The sequence below is a fragment of the Triturus cristatus genome, chromosome 1_2 (genome assembly GCF_964204655.1).
Source record: "Triturus cristatus chromosome 1_2, aTriCri1.1, whole genome shotgun sequence".
Lineage (NCBI taxonomy): Eukaryota > Metazoa > Chordata > Amphibia > Caudata > Salamandridae > Triturus > Triturus cristatus.
The window spans coordinates 141,402,165-141,425,573 of record NC_140580.1 but is presented as its reverse complement, the minus strand read 5'-3'; the positions used below and the strand labels follow the sequence as shown (position 1 = coordinate 141,425,573).

The following is a 23,409-nucleotide window of genomic DNA, read 5'->3' as shown; positions in this document are numbered from 1 at the left end:
AAAGAGGAAGAGAGGCTCCACCATCTGTACCCAAAACGTGCGCTCTCGTTCTACCTGCAGCGCACACGACAGTTCCGGGTGGATGACCAGCTCTTTGTTTGCTACGTGGGCGCCAAAAGAGGTCGGGCTGTGCACAAGCGGACCATCTCTCGGTGGGTCGTTCTCTGCATCAAGGCCTGTTACTTGTTGGCTAAGAAGGAGCCTCCTGTGGGGCTGCGTACCCATTCCACCAGGGCGACTGCAGCCACTACTGCCTTGGGACGCGGTGTCCCCTTGCAGGACATTTGTCAGGCAGCTACGTGGGCCTCGCTGCACACGTTTACCAAGCATTACTGCTTTTGACAGTCAAGTCCGGAGAGACTACTTTTTTGGCCGTTCTGTTCTCCGTGACTTTCTGGTGTAATCTATTTGCAGACTCACCACCGGGGTTGGTATTGTTGGGGTATTTATTCTAAGGTAAGGAATTTATCACTCACGTGTCTCTTTCAGATGCTCAAGTTACTACTTGTGTAACGATATATCTGTAAGAGACATTAGTTAGTGATGGATTCCTTACCGCCCCACCCATCCTCCCCGTTTTGCGAACTGATTCCTATGGTTAAGGTCATCCCTTTCAGGGCCCTAGTTTCTTGGCACCAGTGGTCAGTTTCTTGCATGGCTCTGCGTTCCTGGCGAGGGAAAGTAGTGTACATAACTGACGTCAGCGCGCATGGGTGGCGCCTAAGTAGTCTCCGTGATGTCCTCTCGGTGCTTACGCCGCCAGCGATGGACGCAGAGCCGCACGACGCCAGCTACTGACGTGCAGGAGTACTGCTAGGGAAACTTTCCGGATCCAGTCTGACGCCTGGGGATATTCTAAGTTAAGAAATCTATCACTAACAAATGTCTCTCACAGATATATCGTTACACAAGTAGTAACTTGTGCGTCTACAGTCTGTAATGTGTTTACTCTATTTCCCGACAACATTTCATTTCCTCCTCTTCCATTATTCCTGTTACTGCTTCTCTGAGCATTCTGGTTGGGTGGCGTTAATGTACTCAGAAAGAGCATACCTATGGACACTGAAGCTAACTGGGTGGTGGCAGTGGCATTTCTTCCCTCTGTTTTCTTGGTCAACTTCTACTGGACCAATTTGGCTGTATATTTCTCTATTTAATCCTTCTCACTTTTTTCCTTTTCCTGTCTCCTTGTCCAGAAATGTATTGTGTGCCTGTATCTCTGTCCATTGTTTGGCATCTAAGGCCACTATATTATCTAGTTTGTCCTGCACTTCAGCTGATGGACCCATTTTAAGTCTCGCCTGCCGTTGCAGCGCTTGCGTTGCTTGCTCTGGGAGGCCTCTTGTAATCGATAACATTCAGAAGTGGAGTGTAGTCTCCACCTCATATTTTCATTGGCTGGCGTCATTGTTTATGGTAAACGCTGGTTTTTCATTGCAAGTGAGGCTTTTTAGTCGCTCCTTGTTACCGCCCTGTCTCCTTTTGGCCCCCCCCCCACACGGACTGGATCTTTTGGTTGCGGCGCTACACTGTCTCCTTTAACTAGTCGGTAAGCACTCTTTGGGCAATGGCAGCCCGTGTTTAATTTTGTGCATACCGCTTTCACTGAAACAATAGCTGCCGCTCCACCCCGCGAGTGCTGTGTGGGGCGGCAGCTATTGTAAAGTGAAAGTGCCACACCTTGTTAATACACTGAAAGCGAAGCATCATCTATACATAAACGACGGCGCATTTACACCAGAATCGTGTGTGGGGGGATCGTCACAGCACTAAACGTGCACACGCGTCAACCCTTTGCACATTTGTCATAACTCCATCGATCGAACGGGACTGATCCTCTGGTTTCTCCGGGCTGAGATCTCTGCACGCGGAAATGTAAATTGCATGGCTCTCCTAGTCTCTTTTTAAAAAAGTACCTACGGCCAGGAGCTGATGCAGTGACCGAAACAACCAAGTAATGCTCTGAGCTGAAATGATCGCCGTCCAAAATTTAACCGCGGGGGCTTTGGCGGGGCTGTTAAGTAGGCGAGGATTTTACATGTAAATTGCAGGAGAGAGAGGACGGTAAAAATTTGAAATACAGTTTGCTGCGTCGTGAAGACTTTACAGCGTTAATATCGTAAAATCCACCACAGCGCTGCCAGGAGCTTTCCCAGACGTGGCTGGCTGGGAATCTGCGATGTGCGGCATTTTACAGAATTCGCCCGGTGGTTGTAGGGGGAGACTACACCGCACTACTGCCTCTGTTTCCAGATATCATTCCGTGGACAGGGGTCTGCAGAGGTTCAAGGGTCGCAGCGTCCAGCCTGGAGTCCGTGGAATAACTGGAGTCATCGAAGTATTCGCCAAAACCCGAAGCAGTACCTGTACGAGCAAGGGAAGCCATGCCCCCCCCACCCCATAACAAATGTAGGACACACAGAAAACACGTACCCCTCTGTAGCGGGTCGCAAGGAGACACGGGCACAAGAGGGGTGTTTTCAAGGGGTTTTATTGCTTTCACAGAACGTTTGTGCAGGCGAGTGCTTCGATAATAAGGAAGGGGAAGATCCGGGCTGCGGGGCTCTGGGCTGACACGACATCTTCTCTCTCTCGTGGGGCGAGTCTTCTCCAGATTGCCGGGATGTTGATGGGGTCTCCGGACTCGTGGTGGGCCCAAGGAAGAAAGAAACCAGAAAGGGGGGGAATCAGGTTCCTGGAAGTACGTTCCGGTTATAGGGAAGGGGGGTGAGGGGTCACGCAGTGCTCTCAAGTAAATAACCCAGACTGTGAGGAAAGAAAGTGCTCAGGGGTAGGGTGCGCACTGAGAGCCGTAGACGGTAGGGTCAAGGAGGTTTCCAACCCCTTCCTCCCACCCAGGCTTTGATTCGGCCCCGTACCTGTTGTAGCCACCCTTCACTTGAAGTGTGGCACGGGGATTCGCCGGGTCGGTGGCCTCCTGGCTCAGCCCTCTGCACGTCCACGCTGTTCTCGTCTCCTCTTCGGCTTTCTCCGGGTTCGGGGTCTCCTCCTCCTCCGACTTTCGCTGGTTCACCTCCGTCTCCTCCCGTCACTCCTCCGCTTCCTCCGCTGTTCCGACCTCCTCCTCGTTCTCCCGTCGTTCGTCCTTCTCCGCTTCCTCTGCTCTCGATCGCTACGCTCTGCTCCACACTCCGCTCCTCCAGGTGTAACACACCCCGGCTTGTTCTCCGGTCCGGCTACTTCTGGTTCCGGGATGTTGACGTCACAAAGGGGGCCTGGTCCGGATTCTCCGAACTCCGCCCAATTAAAGAAACAGTCGCTTCTTTCTGTCTCCCCCTCATTGCTCCACCATTGCGTGTGAGACAGGTCCCCGTGAGGCTGTGGGGAAAGAGAAGACAGGGGTGACCGACTAAGGCTTGGTCTGGGGTCCCCCCTGACATTGTCACACCCTCCAATAACACCAGAAGTGATGCTGATATCTGAATGCCAGGGGGCATCAGGGAAAGGCGCAAACATGGTGGGGCTGTGCCAGGAGCTGTAAACAGAAGCAGGCAGAGTACGGGGCTTGTGATAGCTGTGCCTGTACCAGCCCGGGATACAGCCAAGAAGGGCTGAGCACATCAGGACCCGGGTGCACCTCAGCGGAAGGCTCGGCACACCTCACCCAGAGTACACCTGATGCAGGGGCCCGTGTGCATGCCGCGTAGGGTTCAGCACACCAGGCCCCGCGTTAACACTGAGCGGTGGCAACTGGTGCCTGCCAGGGGGCATCAGGGAGAGGCGCAAACACGGTGGGGCTGTGCCAGGAGCTGTAAACAGAAGCAGGCGGCAGAGTATGGGGGTTGTGGCAGCTGTACTGGGTACCGGCCGCATTGCCACCGTGCACCAGCGCTAAGATCAGCGTGCACACATTCTGCACATCTCACGGGGCGGAAGCGGCCCAAGAAAATAAAACTTCCATTTGATTCAAACAGCCTTTCAGAGGGTACCTCCCGGAGCTGCTGCCCTTGACGGACAAATTTCACCTGTCAGTCTGTGCTTGTCATGTAACAGGGTGGAGACATAGTCTGTACTCACAGCCTTCCTTCCCTACGGTATTGGTTTTCGCAGTCACTGTTCAGCGCAGGCAGAAATGCCTGTCTCTCATCTGTTTAGTGCGTCTCATAGTTTAGGGCGGTCTCCTCATAGACGAGGCACCCTCTTTCATCTCCTTTGCAGTTTTGTAATCCGAGGTCGTGCTGAAGCCCCACTGAAAAGCTATAGAGGCGGACGAGCATGTAAGACGCTCGGGGTCGTGCACCGGTGCACACAGACTGTATGCCGCTCCACACAGAATCTGTGCAGAGAGGCCCTCCTGAAGGGCTCACAGAGCCACGTGCGCTACAGGGCTCCTTCAGTAATAAACACCCCGGGTGCCCGTTAATCCCCCCCCCCCGCACACGAGGGCAGCGGCCTCTTTAAAGTGTGGGGCGGGGGGGGGGTCCCTGTCACTGGCTCCGAGGGGTGATGTTATGTTATGTTAGAAGAACTTCTATAGCGCACGACTCGCCCGGGGGCATCTAGGCGCTTGCTAAAGTTATCCCAAAGACTGGAAGGGAACAGGTGTTTGTTTAAAAAAGGAAGGCTTTTAGTTGTTTACTAAAGGTGGTATACACTGTAATTCTACGAAGAAATTCTGGAAGCTCATTCCATTAACTGGGCGCCAAGTTTGAAAAGGACTTTCCTCCAGAGCAGCATAACCTGATATGTGGCACTTGTAGAAGAGCTTGCGCACCAGACTGCAGTTTTATAATAGGAGCATGCTTAACAAGTCTCTTTTGGAGATATCTAGGGCCTCTACCACTAAGTGCCGAGTACGTAAGGCAGCAGATCTTAAAAAACGATCTTTTCCTCACTGATAGCCAGTGGAGTTCTCGAAGCAAGGGGACCGATGCGGAACCTGCTGGGCGGTTCATAACCATCCTAGCTGCCGTATTTTGGATGACCTGGAGTTAACTCAACAAGGTCTCTTCTGACCCGGCCAGTACGGCATTGTATAGTCCAGGCGACTGATGACCATTGCCTGAACCAAGGTTTTACGATGGATAGTGGGCAGAAAAGGAAGAATTTTACGCAACAGACGCAGGCTAGAATAGCAAGAGCTCGTAGTCACAGCTATGCGGTCCCTCATAGATAGAGACTGATCTAATTTTAGACCCAGATTTTTTTACACCTAGAGTCGGAGTAGGGACAACTCCCAATTCGGCCGGCCACCAGTCATCTGACCAGCTGACAGTTGCTTTACCTATCAGCATTAGCTCGGTCTTGCCAGGGTTCAGCTGGAGACAGTTCCGAGACATCCAATTTGAAATTTCAAGCATTCCTCTGGCAAATCGAGCTTTCTCTGCAACTAGGTCCAAGCCAACCGGGAAAATGAGCTGAGTATCATCAGTATCATCAGCATAAGAGATGATTTCAAAGCCCAATTTTTCCACTATCCCGGTTAACGGAGACATTTAGACATATAGACATATAGATATTAAATAGGGTCGGACTTGGACACGATCCCTGGGGTACACCTTTATCTAAAGTGATTGAATCTGACAAGTGTGGCCCGAGCATGATTGTCTGAGATCTACCGGTCATAAAGTTACATAGCCAGTTTAAGGCTCTATCCTGAATACCACAGGATTCCAATCTCTCCGCTAGCACTTCGTGGGAGATGGTATCGAAAGCTGCGGAGAGATCCAGCAGAATCAGTATTGCCGAGCCCCCCTCATCCATTTGTAACCTAAGCGAATCCGTAACTGCCACAATTGCAGTCTCGGTGCTGTAGCCCGGTCGAAAACCCGATTGTGAAGGGTCCAATATTTCATTTGATTCTAAATATTGGCGTAGTTGTTTATTTACCATGCCTTTCAGTACTTTCCCCAATAAAAATAAAAGAGAGATCGGGCGGTAATTGCCAAGTTCCTGCGGGTCAGCGATAGGTTTCTTCAGGATGGGACGCACAAAAGCCTCCTTCCATGTGTTTGGAATATTCCCCGATTGAATAGATAGGTTGTATAGTTGGAGAATAACAGGTGCACAACTGGCTGCTAACAGAGCCATCGTTTTAGGAGGCAGAGATCAGTTGGTTAGCCAGATTTAGCTGAAGCGAGTGCATTGGAGACTTCCTCTAGAGTAATTGGAGCAAAACACTCCAAAGTGCAGCCTGTCCTTCTTTCCAGCTCCCTACAACCAAAAGCATCATGGGGTGGCGCATTTTGAGATGGAAAGTTTGCATAGATTCTGGCGATCTTGTCTTGAAAGTAACTAGCTAACTGGTTACAGAAGTCCTGTGTTTCCACAGGGGATTGACTGCTGGCTTGAGGAGTTACAGATTCTTTAACTATACCAAAGAGCGCCTTAGGGGTATTTGCCGCTCCTTCGATTTGATTGATAATAAATTGGCGTCTTGCCCCTTTTAAGTTAAGATGATAGTAGGTTAAAGAAAGTTTATATAGCCTTCTATCTTGGATTTCTTTGCTGACACGCCAGACTCTTTCTAATCTTTTACATTTAGACTTTTCGGACCTAAGTTCAGTGGTGTACCAGGGGGCTGCGTGCCTTATCGGAGGCACGCAGGCCCTGCCGAGACCAAATGCGAGAGCAGACCCCTGCTACTTTCTAAATTTTTATTATTGTTGAAATAATCCGTCGAAGGGCGTGTTCTGGAGGGGCCAGGGGTCACCCGATGTCATTTACCGAGCGATATCAAGGTTACTTTTTAACGAATTGACGTCACGTGTCCAAGATCTTGCACAACACTCCAGTCACCTTTTTGGGCTTCAAAAATGTTTATTCATTTGCAGGTCACTTATGTTCCATCAACTGATCCAGCTACGTCCCCATCTCCCGCGTAAAGTGATCAATACAAAACCAACGACAGACGCGGACAGAGAAGGACCGGGATGAAACAGTACGGAGCAAAAGGCAACAACAGACCCCAGAACAGAAAACAGTTAGCCGGCCCAAACACAACAAGACCATCCGACGGACAGCCAACAGCGAGAAGGAAGCAGAAGCCCAGACTCCGGAACTGAAGAAACAGAGGGCACCCCAACCACAGTGACACCACAAGAAGCCACAGCAGCAAAGAGACAGTCCGACTTAAGACCAGCTATCAAACCACCCCAAGACCAACGACGGGAGGGGAAGAAGGAAACAAAAACCCACCAGGCCTGGTGGCAACCGAGCTGAAGCAGAGGAACCAGCGGGGAACAACCCAGACAGGGTGGAGCCGCAAGAACGGAAGGAGGTGCAGAACGGAACCCAGCACCCCAACCGACAAACAAAATTGCACCCAAACACCACCAGCAAGGAGAGAACAGGCGGGACACGGACCCCAGTCACACATGGGACCCCCACTGAGAGAGCCTAGGCAGGGACAAGGCAAAACAGCCCAGGAGGCCACAGCAAAGGATACCGAAGCGACCCGGCCACCAAGGGAACCCAACCGGCAAACAGTGAAAACCGGAAAGCCCACAAGGCCGCTCACCGATGTCGAAGAGTGGACAAAGTACCAGGACCAAAGCCAAGCCACCATAAGGGAATACGAACGCCCCACAGAGGACCACACACAAGGAAACATAATGGACCCGGAAGGAAGGGAAACACGGAACGAACGAGCAGGACAGCCCCGCACAGGGGCCAAGCAAACCGTCCTATCAACGTTCCACAGGGAGCAGAAGAGCCGTTGAATCGAGCACCCAGGTGGCTAATTATACAACCAACAACCAGGCCTGACCCAGCCGAACAACGCAGAGTCAACAGGAACAGGAGCATACAAGGAGGCAAGGCCACAGGCAGAAAACACCAAAGGCGAGAAGGACAGAAGAGTCGGGCGAAACGAGCCCAAGCAATGTCAACACTCCCAGGGAGCAACCCGAGCCAGCAGGCCCCAGGACCCCAAAACCAGGGACAAAGAAGAGGAGGATACAAAATCCACACCGGAAGCGCCGAACCCCGCCTGGGGGAAGAGAACCGGGAATTCCAGCATCCCCGGACACCCAAAAGCACTGCTGGAAACAAAAACCACCACGGGAAAACTAGAAAGCAGGGGCAGGACACAAAACCCGTGCCCACAGAGGCATAACATGGAACATTGAGCAACAGCCCCCAAGTCCACCAACCGCAGCAGGTGATACCAATGGAGAAGCACCCAGGCGAGTACCACCAACAGGACAAATGCCCTGGCCAGGCCAAACAAGCCCAGGACCCCTAGAAGAAAAGGGACCTTAGGACAGCACAAAGCCGGGAGCCCGGACGAGAAGGCTGAAGAGCCAACACCGAGGACACAAACCGGAATAAAGCGACCCAGGCAAGGACCGCACCACCGTGCCAAAAAGTCAACAGAGGCAAACCCCGCAAACCCCCTGGAGCACGAGGCAGGGGAGAAACCGCCCAGGAGAGCAACCAGAAGCCCCCGCAGGGCCGGGGCAAATCCCAGATTAGCCAAGGAACGGTCAACAGAAGGCAGACCAACTGACCCAGCACCGACCGGTAACCTACGCATGCCCCAAAGACCGCCATTCCGAAAAAGGGGAAATAAGAACAGAAAGACCACCGGCCAGACTGGCAGACCAGGTGGGAAGGTAGCCACCGGGGCAAGAATAAAAGGACACCCACGGGAACAGGCGGAGACGGGAAGGCCCACAGAGCACTGAGTCCAACCGAACTGGGAGGACCGCCAACGGACAGACCGCCTGTCACTGAGGCACAAGGCACCCAAAACACTCCCCCTGGAGGGCCCTTACCAAGGCGGACAACCTAGACATGAACAGCCGGGGGGGCCACACAAAACCAGCCGAAGGGGGACAGCCACCCAGGGTAGGGGACCCTCCACTGAGCCGCAGCATGTCGGACCGACACCAGGAGCCCAACAAGCGACAGCTGGTGGTGACCCAGCAGTGGCAACAGAAAAAGGCCCCCAGCAGAGCCCCAACCTCCAGGAAGCGAGAAGAAACCCGACCAGGAAGGGAACGCAAGGCCGCCAGCCGAGACAGTAATCCAGAGAGCCACCGCCGTGGACCTGGATAAGAAAAGGCAAGACTCCAGGAGCAGAATCGGAATCAAAAGCCCACTCAGAGACCACCGAAGCAGCCCAGTGAAGGATGGGCAGGGGCCCACCCCCATCAGACAAGTAGCAGCCCCCAGCAACCCCCGGAGGACACAATAACCAGGGACCGACCAGGACAGACCCTACACAACAATGGAGAGCAGGCAGGGACATGAGTATACCGGACAAAAGTACTGCAGGCCCAAAGGGAAGAAGGATGAGGGATCAACACTGCAAACCAAACAAAGCCGTGGACCCGTGTAACACTCCTCAATGCCCGCAAAACACCAAGACATGAACACACATCCTACCGGGCAAAAGGACGATCTATGTGCGATCACTAGCACAGTAATGGCAAAACAAACGGCCCCACAAAGAAGAGCGGATGACCACCCTACGGAACCCTTCTAGGCAATCTCAGAATAAAGACAGAGCACGAAAACACCAGGAAGGGCCTAAAACCATGTCAAGCAATGCACGGTATAAGTACACAACATGGGAATCGTAAAGAGCACTGTCACCCCGAATGGCATATCGGCACTGAACAACAGATGCTTACTGATAACCACTGGCCCACGTGAAACATCCTTAGAAGAAAGAATAAACGAGTGACTAAGAGTATGAACATAGGCCACCACAGTGGAAACAGCACACTAAGCCACCAGACAAGGAAATCCGTACTACCACAGAAGCCCTGTAAAGAGCACGTCATCCGTTGTGGGAGCCCAGAACCACCGGAGATGAGCGAGGACGCTGGGACATGGATCCAGGTCCCCAGTCTCAAGGTTGACCGCTCTAGCCATAAGGCTGTGCTCACCCGCAAAAAAGACAAAAGCTCCTATCAACCCACGAAAACCGGGAGGGAAACACAGACCCACTGCAGCCACAGGCGACTGAGACCCCTCAGGCAATGTAAAAAACACGTTCATAAGCCAAACTAGAACACACACCCCGAGGACGGTGTTCCTGCCCTACAACAGAGGGCCACCATGAACGTATCGGAAGATACTGAAACTGGGTAGAAACAGACTAGCCGAGCAGATGCGAGAGCACCAAAACAGCCTCAGCACACCACCACCTCCAGCCGCAAACCAGCATGCTGCGTGGGAAGGATGAAGAACGCAAGCACAAGACAGCCCAACAAAACCCCCATAATGAAAACCACAGGTGTTGAAGAAGATAGTACAGAAAAATAGGAGTCCCGCAGCAGCCCTGCCGGCCGCCAGTCCCACGGGACCGGATCAGTCTAGACTACCTCCAGCCACAGACTGAAAGACCCACAGACCTGGACCCTGCAAAAAACAGAGAGAAACCGAAAGAAGTCGCCTAGGAACCTGCGGATCTGCTGCACCTGAGGGAATTTGCCCTGAAGGAAGCGGGAGGGGACCGGCCCTGCCCCTCGGAGGCATACCATGGCCGAGGCGAGGAGCTCCTGATTGCAATCAGCCCGGCCCCACCCAATGGAGGCCGGTAAAGAAACTCTGGAAGAAGTGGCACCCCGCCGTGTAGCAGACCCCCGCCAAACTCCCGTAGGACGTGACGGAACGCCAAGAGTGGACCCAGGCACCGCCGAGGACTGCACCCGGCCCTGTCAGAAGGTGAGCCTTCGCCACAAACAGCAGTTGCCTGCGCCGAATGCCAGCCCCACGGGACTGACCACGCTGGCCGCATGAAGGCCGGGCCTTCGGTGTCAGGAACATGGGGGCTCAGCCGCGGAATCGGAGACGGTCCGCTGGCCTCCCGATGCAGAGCCGCCCCCCACACCCCCAGCGACGGGCTGGGGTACATGGGGAACCCGCCCTGCGTGAGAAGTAAAGACTCTTCAGTAAGGCCGTCTTTACTCTGAGTCTAAGGAGTACGGAAAGTGAAAAGGTTTTGGAAAACTACTCGGCATGCTCCAGGGGAGCTCAAACTCACCAAGGCCGCCCTCCGTTGTGCAAGTACTGCCAGATAAGGACCGTGTGCTAACCAAATGTGCCCCTGGAGCTCACCGCACCTCCCGGGGTTATATAATTAACTGTGTCACATTCAAAACTGATGGACACTAAAACCAATGCACCGGCGGGATTGCGGGCTGAGACAGAGGTCAACACAACTCGAGACCGTGTCTGTGCGAGGTGAGGGGTCAGAAGGGATCAAACAGAGCCCCAGACCACCCTGCCCGCCCCCCCCCCCTATTGACCCCTGGCCCGCTAAGGCAGAGCCTAACCGGTCCTAAAAGGCGACCGAGGGAAGGAAGGGGGGGCAGTCCAAAAGCCCCAGAGTCCGCTAGTGCCGGACCACCAACCAGGGACCCATGCTCCCGCTACAGCAGGAACCACTTACCTGAAGACGCATCTGGAGAGTAATCGTGCACAGAACCCAAAAAATAGGCTGAAGCGTTGGGCCGGCCTGCCTCTTATAGAGGTCAAGGGTGTAGTGGGTCGGCCATATTGGCAAGGGATGGGAGGCATGGGAGGCTGACTTTTTTGCTTTGAAGGGTTCTGGTGTGGAGCTGAAGCTCACTTTGTTAGTCATGTGGCGAGGAAGACTTACGAGGAGGTAATGAGGCAAGAGGAGAGTGTTTGGCAGAGAGCGAGGCAAGAGGAGGGAGTTTGGCAGAGAGGAGGTAGTCACAGGTCTTTGGCAGGGGTGATGAGATGAGTGGACGAACATGGCATTTACCAGTCAGGACATCTGACACCAAGGTTTCAGCTTGAAGTATAACGAGTCTTGAGGCTTCAGGGACAGCTATTATGATGTCTCATGTCTCCAGATGTAGAATACAGTTAAACATTCATACCTGAAAGAAACACGTTAGTTAGATTCCTCACCTTAGAATATCCCCGGGCGTCAGGCTGGATCCGGAAAGATTTTTCGTCCGCAATACCCTTGCGCGTCGTTAGGCGTTGTCTGCGGCTCAGCGTCTGTCGCCGGCGTTGTGATCGCCGGGATGACGTCGTTGGAGTACTTAGACACCGCCCTCGCGCTCTGACGTCCATTCTTCTTTTTTCCGCGCCAGCAAGCGCCGATCCGGGAAGAGCATACCCTTTAGTCATTTTTTGACTAACTTTTTGTACTCTTTTGGTTCGATTCTCGTGCCGGTAGGATGCCTGGCTTTAAAGCTTGTGACTCCGGTCACTGACTGATGTCGGTTACGGACCACCGCCGGTGCCTTTACTGCCTGGGGGCTGACCACGATGCCGAGTCGTGCCCCGACTGCCGGGCGTTGACTTCGAAGGCTAGGCGGGAGTGGTCCCGTAAGCTACTCGAGCTCCGGCAGTCGGATCCACGCCGTTCACGGTCCCGGTCGAGGGACCGGTCGCGGAGCGGCAGCCATCACCACCACTCGTCGGGTTCCAAGTCTTCGGGTAAGTCTAAGCATAGTAAGAAGTCCAAGAGGCGACATCGCTCTTAGGGCTCCCCTCGCCGGTCTCGCGACTCGGCCGAGGGTACGGGTGGTACTACCCACACGGCTCCGTCGGAGCCGCATGAGTCTCGTCGGTCCCCATACCCGCCGGTCCCTGGGACTGGCGCGACTCCAGCGGAGATCAGTTCATTCCTCAAGGCCATGAGGAACATGGCTCCGCCGTCGACACTTGCCGGCGCGCCTTCCGGCCCCGCAGGCTCGACCGGGAGGCCTAGCGAGCCGGCTCCTCACGACCCCTCTGCCGGTGCAGACTCCGGTGCCACCCCCGGCGCCGCCTTCGGACGACGCCATTCACCAGTTTAGACCCGGCCCGGCGTCGGAGCGGCGCCGTCCGGCGCCACACCCGATGCGATGGGTGGCAATTTAATCTTCTGCCCGGCACCGATCATTCCTCCTGTCTACCAGGAATCGGATGACGGTGACGACTGGGAGGGGTCTGAGGACCCTCTGGCCCGGCAGGGTCAGTTGTCTCAGGACTGGGCAGACGAGCTGGGGGATGCCAGTGGTCTGGATACCTCCCCTGACACTGGCTTCATTTCTCCTCCGACCGTGGCTTTGGAGGAAGGTGCTGCATTTTCTGTGGTGCTGCGCAAGGCGGCCGAAGCCCTTGGGCTGGAGCTACCTGCTGTGGCCGTGAGGACTAACCTCCTCACTGAAGTGCTCCAACCATTAGCAAGCTCCTCGGAGCCTCTGCTGCAGTTTAATGAAGCACTGGTTGATGTTATAAAGGGCACCTGGTCCAAGCCCTCCACAGTACCTCCTGTGGACTGGAACGTGGCCCGGCGCCACCGCCCTGCGCCGGGCGACCCCAGTTTTCTGTCCATGCACCCCACACCGAGAGCCTGGTTATCCAGGCCTCTACTTCCCAGATCTCCTTCCCGTCCGCTTCCCCGGATCGGGAATCCAAGAGACTAGAACAGTTGGGAAAAAAGCTTTTCTTCTCCCTTAGTTTGGGATTGCGTTCTATTAACACCGCTTGTCTCTTGGACCCTTACTCCCACTCCCTGTGGGATACGGTGGAGGACGTTCTCCCCCAGTTCCCGGAGGAGGCCCGGACACGGCTCGCCCAGGCTTTTGCCGAGGGGCAGGATGCAGCACGGCATGCAATCCGATGTGGACTGGACAGTACGGACTCGCTAGGTCGGGCAATGTCGACCACGGTGGCACTTCGCCGCCACGCCTGGTTGCGGTCCACGAGTTTTTCTGTGGATGTCCAGAGCACCCTCATAGACATGCCCTTCGGTGGCAGTCGCCTTTTTGGCGACAAAGCGGATAGTGCGCTGGAGCGCTTTAAGGACTCCAGGGCTACGGCTAAGTCCTGTTGCCTCTCGGCCCGCGCCCGCAAGCTTCTGCTATTCGCCCCTTTCGTGGCCTAGGAAGGGGCGCCCCCTCACATCCGCCTAGCCACAGGCCGCAGAACCCACCTCCACACGGTCGCGGACGTGGATTCCGCAGAGGCGGTACAGGGGGACAACGTGCCGGTCCATCCACATCTACCCCAGCAGCATCTGCCTCAAAGCCCTCCTAGTCCGTGCTTTCAGGCCCATTCCACGCCAGTGGGCGGCAGAGTTCGCCATCACCTTCTCCACTGGCGTTCCATCACGTCGGGCAAGTGGGTGCTGCAAATCGTCCGAAGGGGCTACTCCCTCCCCTTCGAGGCGACCCCTCCATCCGTGCCACCGGAGTACCACCGCATGTCGGGGATCACTTGAACCTTCTGCAGGAGGAAGTTACGGCCCTCTTGGCCAAGGGGGCCATCAAGCGCGTTCCTGGTCCAGAAGTAGGTCGTGGTTGTTATTCCCACTACTTTCTGGTTCTCAAGAAGGGCAGAGGGGGCGTATGCCCTATCTTGGACCTCAGGAGCGTCAACGCCTTCCTCTGGAAGGAGAGGTTCAAGATGCTCACCTTAGCTCAGGTTCTGGCTGCCCTAGACCCTGGAGACTGAATGGTAGCGTTGGACTTGCAGGACGCTTATTTCCACATCCACATCCTGCCGGCCCACCGTGCGGTTCACGGTGGGCTAAGAGCATTTTCAGTTTACCGTGCCCCCCCTTCAGGCTCACCCGTGCCCCTCGGGTGTTCACGAAAGTGATGGCGGTGGTCGCAGCTCATCTGCGCAGATTGGGGGTTCCAGTCTTCCCCCATCTCGACGACTGGTTGTTGAAGGTGGGCTCGCCCCAGACAGTCGTCTCCCACCTCCAGACTACGGCCAACCTCCTGCATTTGCTGGGGTTCTCCATCAATGTGCCGAAGTCGCATCTGAGTCCCTCCCAGAGGTTCCTCTTTATCGGAAGGGTTCTGGACTCGGCGCAGTTCCGGGCTTATCCTCCTGAACAGCGGGTCCGGGATATTCAGGCTCTGATTCCTATCTTTCGGCCTCTATCCTGGGATTCGGTCAGGTTGGTGCTGCGACTTCTGGGTCTGATGGCCTCCTGCATCCTGTTGGTGCATCACGCCAGATGGCGAATGCGGGCTCTGCAGTGGGACCTGAAGTTTCAGTGGGCCCAGCATCGGGGCAACCTTCTCGACCACGTCCTGATCTCGGAGGGCACTGCGAGACAGTTGCAGTGGTGGCTCACGGACCGCGATTGGGTCAGTGGCAGATCCCTCTCCTTACCCCAGCCGGAGAACGTAGTGGTGACGGATGCGTCCCTCCTGGGTTGGGGGGGCCACATGGGAGAGGCGGAGATCAGAGGCCTCTGGTCTGCGGCGGAGTCCCGGCTCCATATCAACCTTCTGGAGCTGTGGGTGATCCGGCTTGCACTGAAGGCATTCCTTCCCTCTGTCCGGGGAAGTGTAGTGCAGGTGTTCACAGACAACACCACCGCTATGTGGTATTGCAACAAACAGGGCGGGGTGGGGTCCTGGAACCTTTGTCAGGAGGCTCTGCGCCTCTGGACATAGCTGGAACATCAGGGCATCACCCTGGTGGTTCAACATCTGGCGGGCTCTCTGAACGCCGGGGCATGAGGGATCACGAATGGCGTCTACAGTCGGACGTGGCGCAAGGCCTCTTTCGGCAGTGGGCAGATCCTTGGTTAGATCTATTCACCACCGACGAGAACGCGCGATGAAGTTTCCAAGGCGGCACTCGCTCTGGGACGCCTTTCGTCGCGAGTGGAGTTGCGGTCTGTTGTACGCCTTTCCGCCTATACCACTTCTGCCCAGAGTGATAAAGAAGATCAGGCGCGACCGGGCCCAAGTCATCCTGGTAGGTCCGGATTGGGCACGAAGATACTGGTATCCCGAGCTACTCAGTCTATCGATCGATCCCCCGATACGACTGCCTCTTCAGGAGGACCTTCTGTCGCAGCAGCAGGGGACGGTCCTCCACCCGAACCTGTCCAGCCTCCACCTCCATGCGTGGAGATTGAGCGACGGCAGTTGATGCCTTTTGACTTGCCTCCTGAAGTCTGCAATGTTATTCTGGCAGCCAGGCGTCCCTCCACAAAATCGGTATACGCCTGCAGGTGGAACAAATTTGTGGCATGGTGCACAGCAAAGGCTGTGGATCCCCTTTCCGCCCCTCTTTCTGAGGTTCTCCTCTTCTTTCCTTGGCCCAGCAGGGTTCTGCTCTGGGCACCCTTAAAGGATATCTTTCAGCTATTTCTGGTTTCTTATGGCTTCCTGATCAGCCTTCTCTTTTCAAATCCCCTGTTGTTTCTCGATTCTTTAAGGGCATTACTCGCATGTTTCCTCCTGTCCCTTTCGTAATGCCTCAGTGGGATTTGAACCTTGTTTTGACCTTTCTGATGTGCGCTCCCTTTGAGCCACTTCATAATTGTCCCCTTCGTCTCCTCACTCTTAAGACTGCTTTCCTGGTTGCCATCACCTCTGCTAGACGGGTGAGTGAGCTCCAGGCTCTCTCTTCTAAGCCTCCTTTCCTTTCTGTCCATCCGGACAAAGTGGTTCTCAGGACTCGCCCTTCCTTTCTTCCGAAGGTAGTGACTGCCTTTCACATCGGACAGTCTGTTGCTCTGCCCACCTTCTTTCCGCCTCTGCATCCCTCGAAAGAGGAAGAGAGGCTCTACCGTCTGGACCCAAAGCAGGTGCTGTCTTTCTATCTTGACCGCACCAAACAGTTCCGGGTGGACGACCAACTCTTTGTTGGCTACGTGGGTGCTAAGAAGGGGCGGGCGGTGCACAAACGAACCATCTCTCGTGGGTCGTTTTGTGTATGAAGGCCTGTTACTCCTTGGCTAAAAAGGAACCTCCTGAAGGGCTGAGGGCCCATTCCACTCGGGCCACAGCGGCGACCACTGCCCTGGGCCGGGGAGTCCCCTCGCTGCACACGTTTGCCAAACACTATTGCCTGGACAGCCAAGTCCGGAGAGACGGCTTCTTTGGCCGTTCTGTTCTCCAGGACTTTCTGGTGTGATCTTGGTTCGCAGGCCCACCACCGGGGTTGGTATTGCTGGGGTATCTATTCTAAGGTGAGGAATCTAACTAACGTGTTTCTTTCAGATGAACAAGTTACTTGCCTTCGGTAACGATATATCTGTAAGAAACATTAGTTAGTTAGATTCCTCACCGCCCCACCCATCCTCCCCGTTCTGCGAACCGATATCTAGGGTTGAGGACATCCCTTTCAGGGCCCTAGACTTTATTGGCATCAGTGTCGGTCTCTTGCATGGCTCTGCGTTCCTGGAGCGGAAAGCTATGTACAAGAACTGACGTCAGCGCGCGAGGGCGGCATCTAAGTACTCCAACGTCATCCTGGCGATCACGACGCAGACGACGGACGCAGAGCCGCAGATGACGCCTAGCGACGCGCAAGGGTATTGCTGATAAACTCTTTCCGGATCCATCCTGACGCCTGGGGATATTCTAAGGTGAGGAATCTAACTAACTAATGTTTCTTACAGCTATATCGTTACCGAAGGTAAGTAACTTGTTAATATATCTGCTAGGAAGCTAACTTTTCAGTAGGGAGGTCTAAAAAAATGATTATTTTGATTAGGCAGCTTTGATCTACAAGGGTCCAAACCTAGCTGCTGAAATTGTGGTATTTCGAAAGAGTTAAATTTCCCTTTGTAGTCTCTGATGTAGCTGCAAAGTTAAGTTAGTCAGCTTGAATGTGTGTTCATTTATATGCTACTTTTTTCTGAATTGCATACATTGCAATAACGCTGTACAATTAGAAAAAGATTTATTTATATACCATCTTTGCAAAAACTGGAGAGGGTATGATCTCTTCCTTTTGTACTCTGAAAAAGATGTTTAAAGTCCCTTTTCTTTTCAGGTAAAGTGTTGGGAAATGAAAAAGGTGAAAGCTTAACAGATGATGCGGCTGCTGTGAGTATCGGCAATTTTTTTTATCACTGTTTGCTAACTGTCATACCATTAAGGCTAATCATTTGATTTGTAAAATCAAAGCTTCTTTTAGATTGAAGTCTTTACAAATGACAGCATTGTCAGGTGCAACATTTGGAAGTGAGCACCAACAGAGAGGCAGGTCCTGTTATCTGATACACTTCTGGATTGGACAGACCGCTTTCGTTCTCTTTTGATCAAACACCTCTTATTGACCATAGCCTACTCAGAAGCAATTAAGAAAGGATTCGCCAGCAAATGGCACCATTTAAGCAACTAATTTCCAGCTTGCAATTTAGTCCACATATCCCTCTGTGCTTAGAACGATTCCTAAAAAGCCAAGTAACCCTCCCTACAGCTCCCCAATCATGAAACGTGAACTAACATTAGTAACACGTGCTTCAAAAGCAAGAAACAAAACGAATGGAGAAAGTTAATTTCCTGACAATGTCTTGCGTCCTTGAGAGCTCTTGCAGATGCTTCATCAAAACAGCTCAAGTAGCCTACTACATCTCAAGGATAATAAAAACATCCGTCTGACCATGCACAAGTATACCCACAGAGCCTAAGTAAGGAATGGGGTGTCTTGAAATACAGGGGAAGAAAAACTTTTCCTTTTAATCTACAGCCCCCACTCACTCTAGTAATGAAATGCTTCATCATCACGTTCATGCTGGCTTCTAAAAGCCAGGATGGGCTCGACCGTATTCCGTGGGGCTGTTTCTATATTTATTCTTTTGTTGACCGGGCATTACTATTTCTACTAGGGTTGTATATAAAAAGGTACGCCTTTTCCTTTCCTGTATTTCAAGACAAGCCACTCCTTTACTTTGGCTCTGGGGGGTTTACATGCTCATTGGCAGATGTGTATTTTTTGTTTTAAAGTTTCACGTTTCGGGAGAACGTATCTGAATCTTCCTAGACGGTCTCTCCTCCCTTTCCGGGTGGTTTCTTTCCTCTGAAAGAATATCCACCTTTTTGTGTCTGATAATGAAAATAGCCAACAAAGGCAGAGCCTTCTCGAAGGTAGTGAAGATAGCATCAGTCCTCTTAGTGATTTTACAACAATTGTAACGGAATCGATCTGTTCTTTACGTTGGGCACTTGGAACCTTCTCCCTCCCTACTATCCCACCACACAACACCCTAGTGGACCATTCTTATTAACCCCTTGACTGCTACTCCTTTTACCCCAGAATGCTAAGCGCTTTCTTTTTGCTATTGGAGTACTTCACGTATGTTTTTCCCCATATCTTTTTCGATAAAGGGCATTGTGAGAAGCTGGCTTAGTATATGGTATACACTTATGTAAGTGGGCACCTTGCACTAATCCAGACAACCCTTATGGTGCTTTTAGTGGTCTTAGACAACCTTAGAAAGCTCTCCGAGTGGTAGCTGTGGAGAGCAGCCTTCAGGCTTAGCCCAGAAGGAGTGTAAAGCAGCTTGTTTTACCCGAATGTAATCTTATAGGTTTAGATCTGATAGACATCTAGCCTCAGATTCATCAACTTAGAATATCCCCTGGCGTCAGACTGGATCCGGAGAATCTTCAGCAGAACTTCTGCACGCCGGGGGAGGACGTTGCATGGCTCCGTCCTGACGACGTCCGCGGATATGACGTCAATGGAGCCATATATGTCCCTCCCGGCGCGCTGATGTCCATTTTCCCACTTTTTGCATCCCAACGTGGATCCAGAAGAAGCGGTTTCTCTGGCCTGTTTTCGTTTTCCGGCCTTATCGACGCCTTTTAGTGTCCGGGAACAGTGTGCGATGCCTAAGGGCTTTAAGTCGTGTGAGACCACTCCGTGGCAGATGTCGGTGACGGATCCACACGAGATCTGCATGTGGTGCTTGGGAGAGCACCACGACTCTGAGGAGTGCAACGCCTGCCGGCAGCTGAAGCTGAAGTCCCTACAGGAACGTCGGATGAAGTTGCTGCCCGTCTGAATGTCCTGTTCGGAGTCCTTGTGTCGCCGGTCTCCATCTTGAGCTGGGGCTTCTGTTCGGGACAGGTCATGGAGTCATTCCCGCGAAAGTCACTCGTCTGAGGCAGGTAAGCACAGGAAGAAGTCACAGAGGTTGTTGACCTCCCATAAATGTTGGGGCCTGCTGCTCCCGGTCTTCACCGGACATGGGCCCCCAGGAGTCAACCCCCACCTACCCACCATTTCCTGGTGTTGGGGTGTCTAGATCTCAGATGGAAGCCTATTCTAGGGCTTTACAGGCCATCTTTGGGTTACCTCCTCTCCATTTCGCGCCTTCGGGCTCCACCCACTCCACTAGGGACTCAGATTGGGAATTCGCCAGTGGGTTTGTCCTCGGTGCCGATCGAGTACCCTGACTCCGGTTCCGGTGTCGCTGCGACATCGGGACATGGCCTGGAGGGGCATACCAGTCAGACATCCGGCTCTCCTGTGGAGCCACCGTACAGCCCTGTGAGGTACCCTGACTCCGGTTCCGGTGTCGCTGCGACATCGGGACGTGGCCTGGAGGGGCATCCCAGTCAGACATCCGGCTCTCCTGTGGAGCCACCACACAGCCCTGTGAGGCTCCCTGCGTGGCGCCGGATGCGGCTGCAGCGCGGAGCTCGATTCCGAGTCGACGCAGTTCCTCACCGCAGTTTCTTGTCTCGGTGGAGGTTGAGTCGACGCCGGTCTGACGCCAGGTGGACGAGTCATCTTTGGTTGACGTCGATGTGACACTATCTCGACGTTGGGCCGACGCCGGTGCTGTCCCCTGCTGTCCCCTGCTGTTCCTCTGTTGGTGGAGGAGGATGAGGCCCCTGAGGGTTCACCATCCCCAGGGTTGTTTGGATGCTCCTCGGAGCAGGTGTCCATGGGGCACTGACAGGTTTTTTTGTTGTCCTCGGGCTGCAGAGCCTCTGCTTTTTGGTGGACCGGTTAGCCTACAACCGTCCCCAACAGATGGCTTATTGTCTCCACCTAGAATGTCCACGGAGGCTGGTGCAGCGTTTGCAAGAGTGGTTCGCAAAGCTGGTCATATCTTACAGATGCAGCCTCCCTCAGTCTCTCTGCCTTCTGATCCCTTGTTCGATTTACTCTACCTGGGAGATGTAGAGGTGGAGCCATTGTTGCCTTTTTGCGGGTCATTATATGACATTCTTCTTGGGACTTGGGCGAGACCCTCATCGGGAGACCCTGTGGGTTGTGCTATCGCAAATAGTCATCGCCTGGCTCCAGATGACCCCGTCTGTTTGTCCCTCCATCCTAGGGCTCAAGGGCTGGTAGTCCAGGCAGCCTCTGTCTCGCTACCTTCCTCCCCTCCCACGGTAATTCCTCCCACTAGGGAGTCTCGCTGGTTGGAGGCATGTGGCTGCCATGTCTTTGCGGCCACCAGTTCGGCCCTCTTTGAACACGTTGTGCGTGTTTGCACGTGCTACTTTTGCCCTTTGGGACTTGGTCGAGCGTCTCCTTCCATCTCTTCCGGGGGGCTCTTGGGCTGACCTGGATTGGCTGCTTCATGATGACCGGGAACTGGCAAAGTTTTCCATTCGGTCGGCCATGGTCACCACTGACTCTGTGGCTTGGGCTAGGGCCAGGTTAGTTGCTCTGCCCCACCATGCCTGGCTGGGCGACGGCAGTTTTCCTGGGAATATTCAGGAGCGTCTTCGGGATTTGCCCTTTGATGGAGTTTCCCCTTTTTGACAGTAATGCTGACTCAGCGGTCCAACGTCTCATGTCTGGGTTTCCATAAATCCTGTTGTTTTTAGTCCTTGTTGCTGACTTTTACTTTGGTTGCAGTGTTTTCACTGTTTTTCTGGTATCCGTCTATGGGTTCAAAACGTTATTGCCTGGACGTACTGAATGGCTAATCAGCTGTTTTTGCCCTTATTTGGTACAGCTAGCCGGCTGTTTCTGCATTTCTTTTTGAGTCCTCTGCCTATAAGCTAGTCTCAAGACGTGTTCCTGGCTTTTTACGGTGATAAGATATACCCTATGTGAGGTATTTGTTGGCTGTTGTATAGCCGCTCTTCCTTGCACAAGAGGCTTCGAAGACTCCCATGGAGTCTTCTTAGGGTGGTTTTTCAGTCCCTCTGGAGGATTGTCCTATAGTTCATACTGTGGGCTCCTTCCTTTGTCGCTCTTCCTACTGTTGTAGGACATCCCCTCTGGTGAGACCCGCAAGGTTGGCATGGCTCTCTCCTGGAGCTTACGAGTTGTGGTCTACTGTTGGTCCGTAGCACTCTTCGACCTCTATGGAGGCAGACTGCTACAGAGTATTTTTGGTATTCTGACACACCTGGCTCACCACTGCGTATTCTTCACCTTTTCGCTGTGCTCTTTGTGCCATTGCTGGCTGTCTTAGACATAAGTAAGTGTTCCTTGTGGGCATTTTGTCCTGCTCCACTCTGGAGAGGTTTCTTTTTGTGTTCGATACGGACACGATATGTGAGTACGCACTGGGTATATTCAGTCACGGGGGGCCTGCAGTACGCCTTGTGCCACTGCATTGGCTGAAGTCTCTTCTTGTAGTATTATCTACTCTTCATGCTCGAGTGTTGGGATATGCGTAGGTCTTCTTTTGCGGCTCAGACCCTGTCTGGTTTTTGCTTATGAGTACATGCCAGACACGTCACTGCTGCACATTAACGCTTTCTCCCTATGCACTTCCCAGGCAGGGGATCTAGTCCCTCTACCGCGCGGGGGCTCCGGTACTCCTGTTCCTGGCCCTGGCTGGTGCTCATTTCCATTTCTGCGGTATCTGTATGTATATATGTATCTGTATGTATATTGCCTACTGGCAGTCGCCAGTAGGTAGTTATAGTTAGGACCTATTTTCCATAGGAAATCCGCAACATTCTATTTGTAATAACGTTGGCGTCGATTGATGAATCTTCGCGAAAGTTTCCAAACTTTTGGCCAGCTCCGGTCCGCTCCTATCCTGAACATTTCACGCTGATTCGTTAAGCGGGGACCGAGAAAAAAGGGGGGTCCCAAAACGCGTTTTCCTTATGCATTTTCCCATAGGACCTGTTGGCGCAGCTACAGCCCGAAGTGCTGAACGGAATTACACCAAATTTGGCAAAGAGATAGTCCTCAGTTCAGACTCGTGCCTTTTGCTTAAATGGTGTAAATCTGTTCAGTAGTTCCTGAGAAAATCAAAAGTAAAATCACATATATATCTGGGCGGAGCCTAACCACACATCTCATCGTGAGATCTGATTGGCTGTCAGCACTTCATCCAAGAAGTGTTGGCAGCCATCTTGGGACAAATATACATGATAGCACCTCATTAAAAAGCATTGTAGTTAATAGAAGGTTTTAAGACTTTAGTTACATTATAAATCATGTGTTGATGGTACCATACTCATTTTAGGAATTGTGGTGTGTTCTAAGGTGATTTTACCATGTGAAAAAGCCTTCTGCTGTGATATCATCAATCATGTTTGAGAGAACTATTTTCTCATGCTTTTCCCACAGAGGTTTGGAAGGTGATCTATAAGCTAAACTGAGAGCATATTTTCTGTAAATTCACATTATCTTTCTCAGTCATGTGAGAATGAAGTCTGACATTCTCAGTAAAACATGTGCATCCAACAAGGGCAGAGACTCTCAGTTGATTCCTTTGTGTTCTACTGCAGCTTCCCAGAGTATTCTAAAGAACAACTAGAGCGCTAACAGTCCTAC

General features: G+C 53.0%; 1 protein-coding gene across 1 annotated transcript in view; it reads left to right on the top strand.

The window, feature by feature from the left end:
* TDRD1 (tudor domain containing 1) overlaps positions 1-23,409 on the top strand; it is a 1,654,170-nt gene that overhangs the window by 67,384 nt on the left and 1,563,377 nt on the right. Inside the window, exon 3 of the mRNA XM_085603291.1 lies at positions 17,692-17,744. Within this exon, the coding sequence (XP_085459417.1) occupies positions 17,692-17,744 (53 nt within the window). The remainder of the gene's footprint in view (positions 1-17,691; positions 17,745-23,409) is intronic.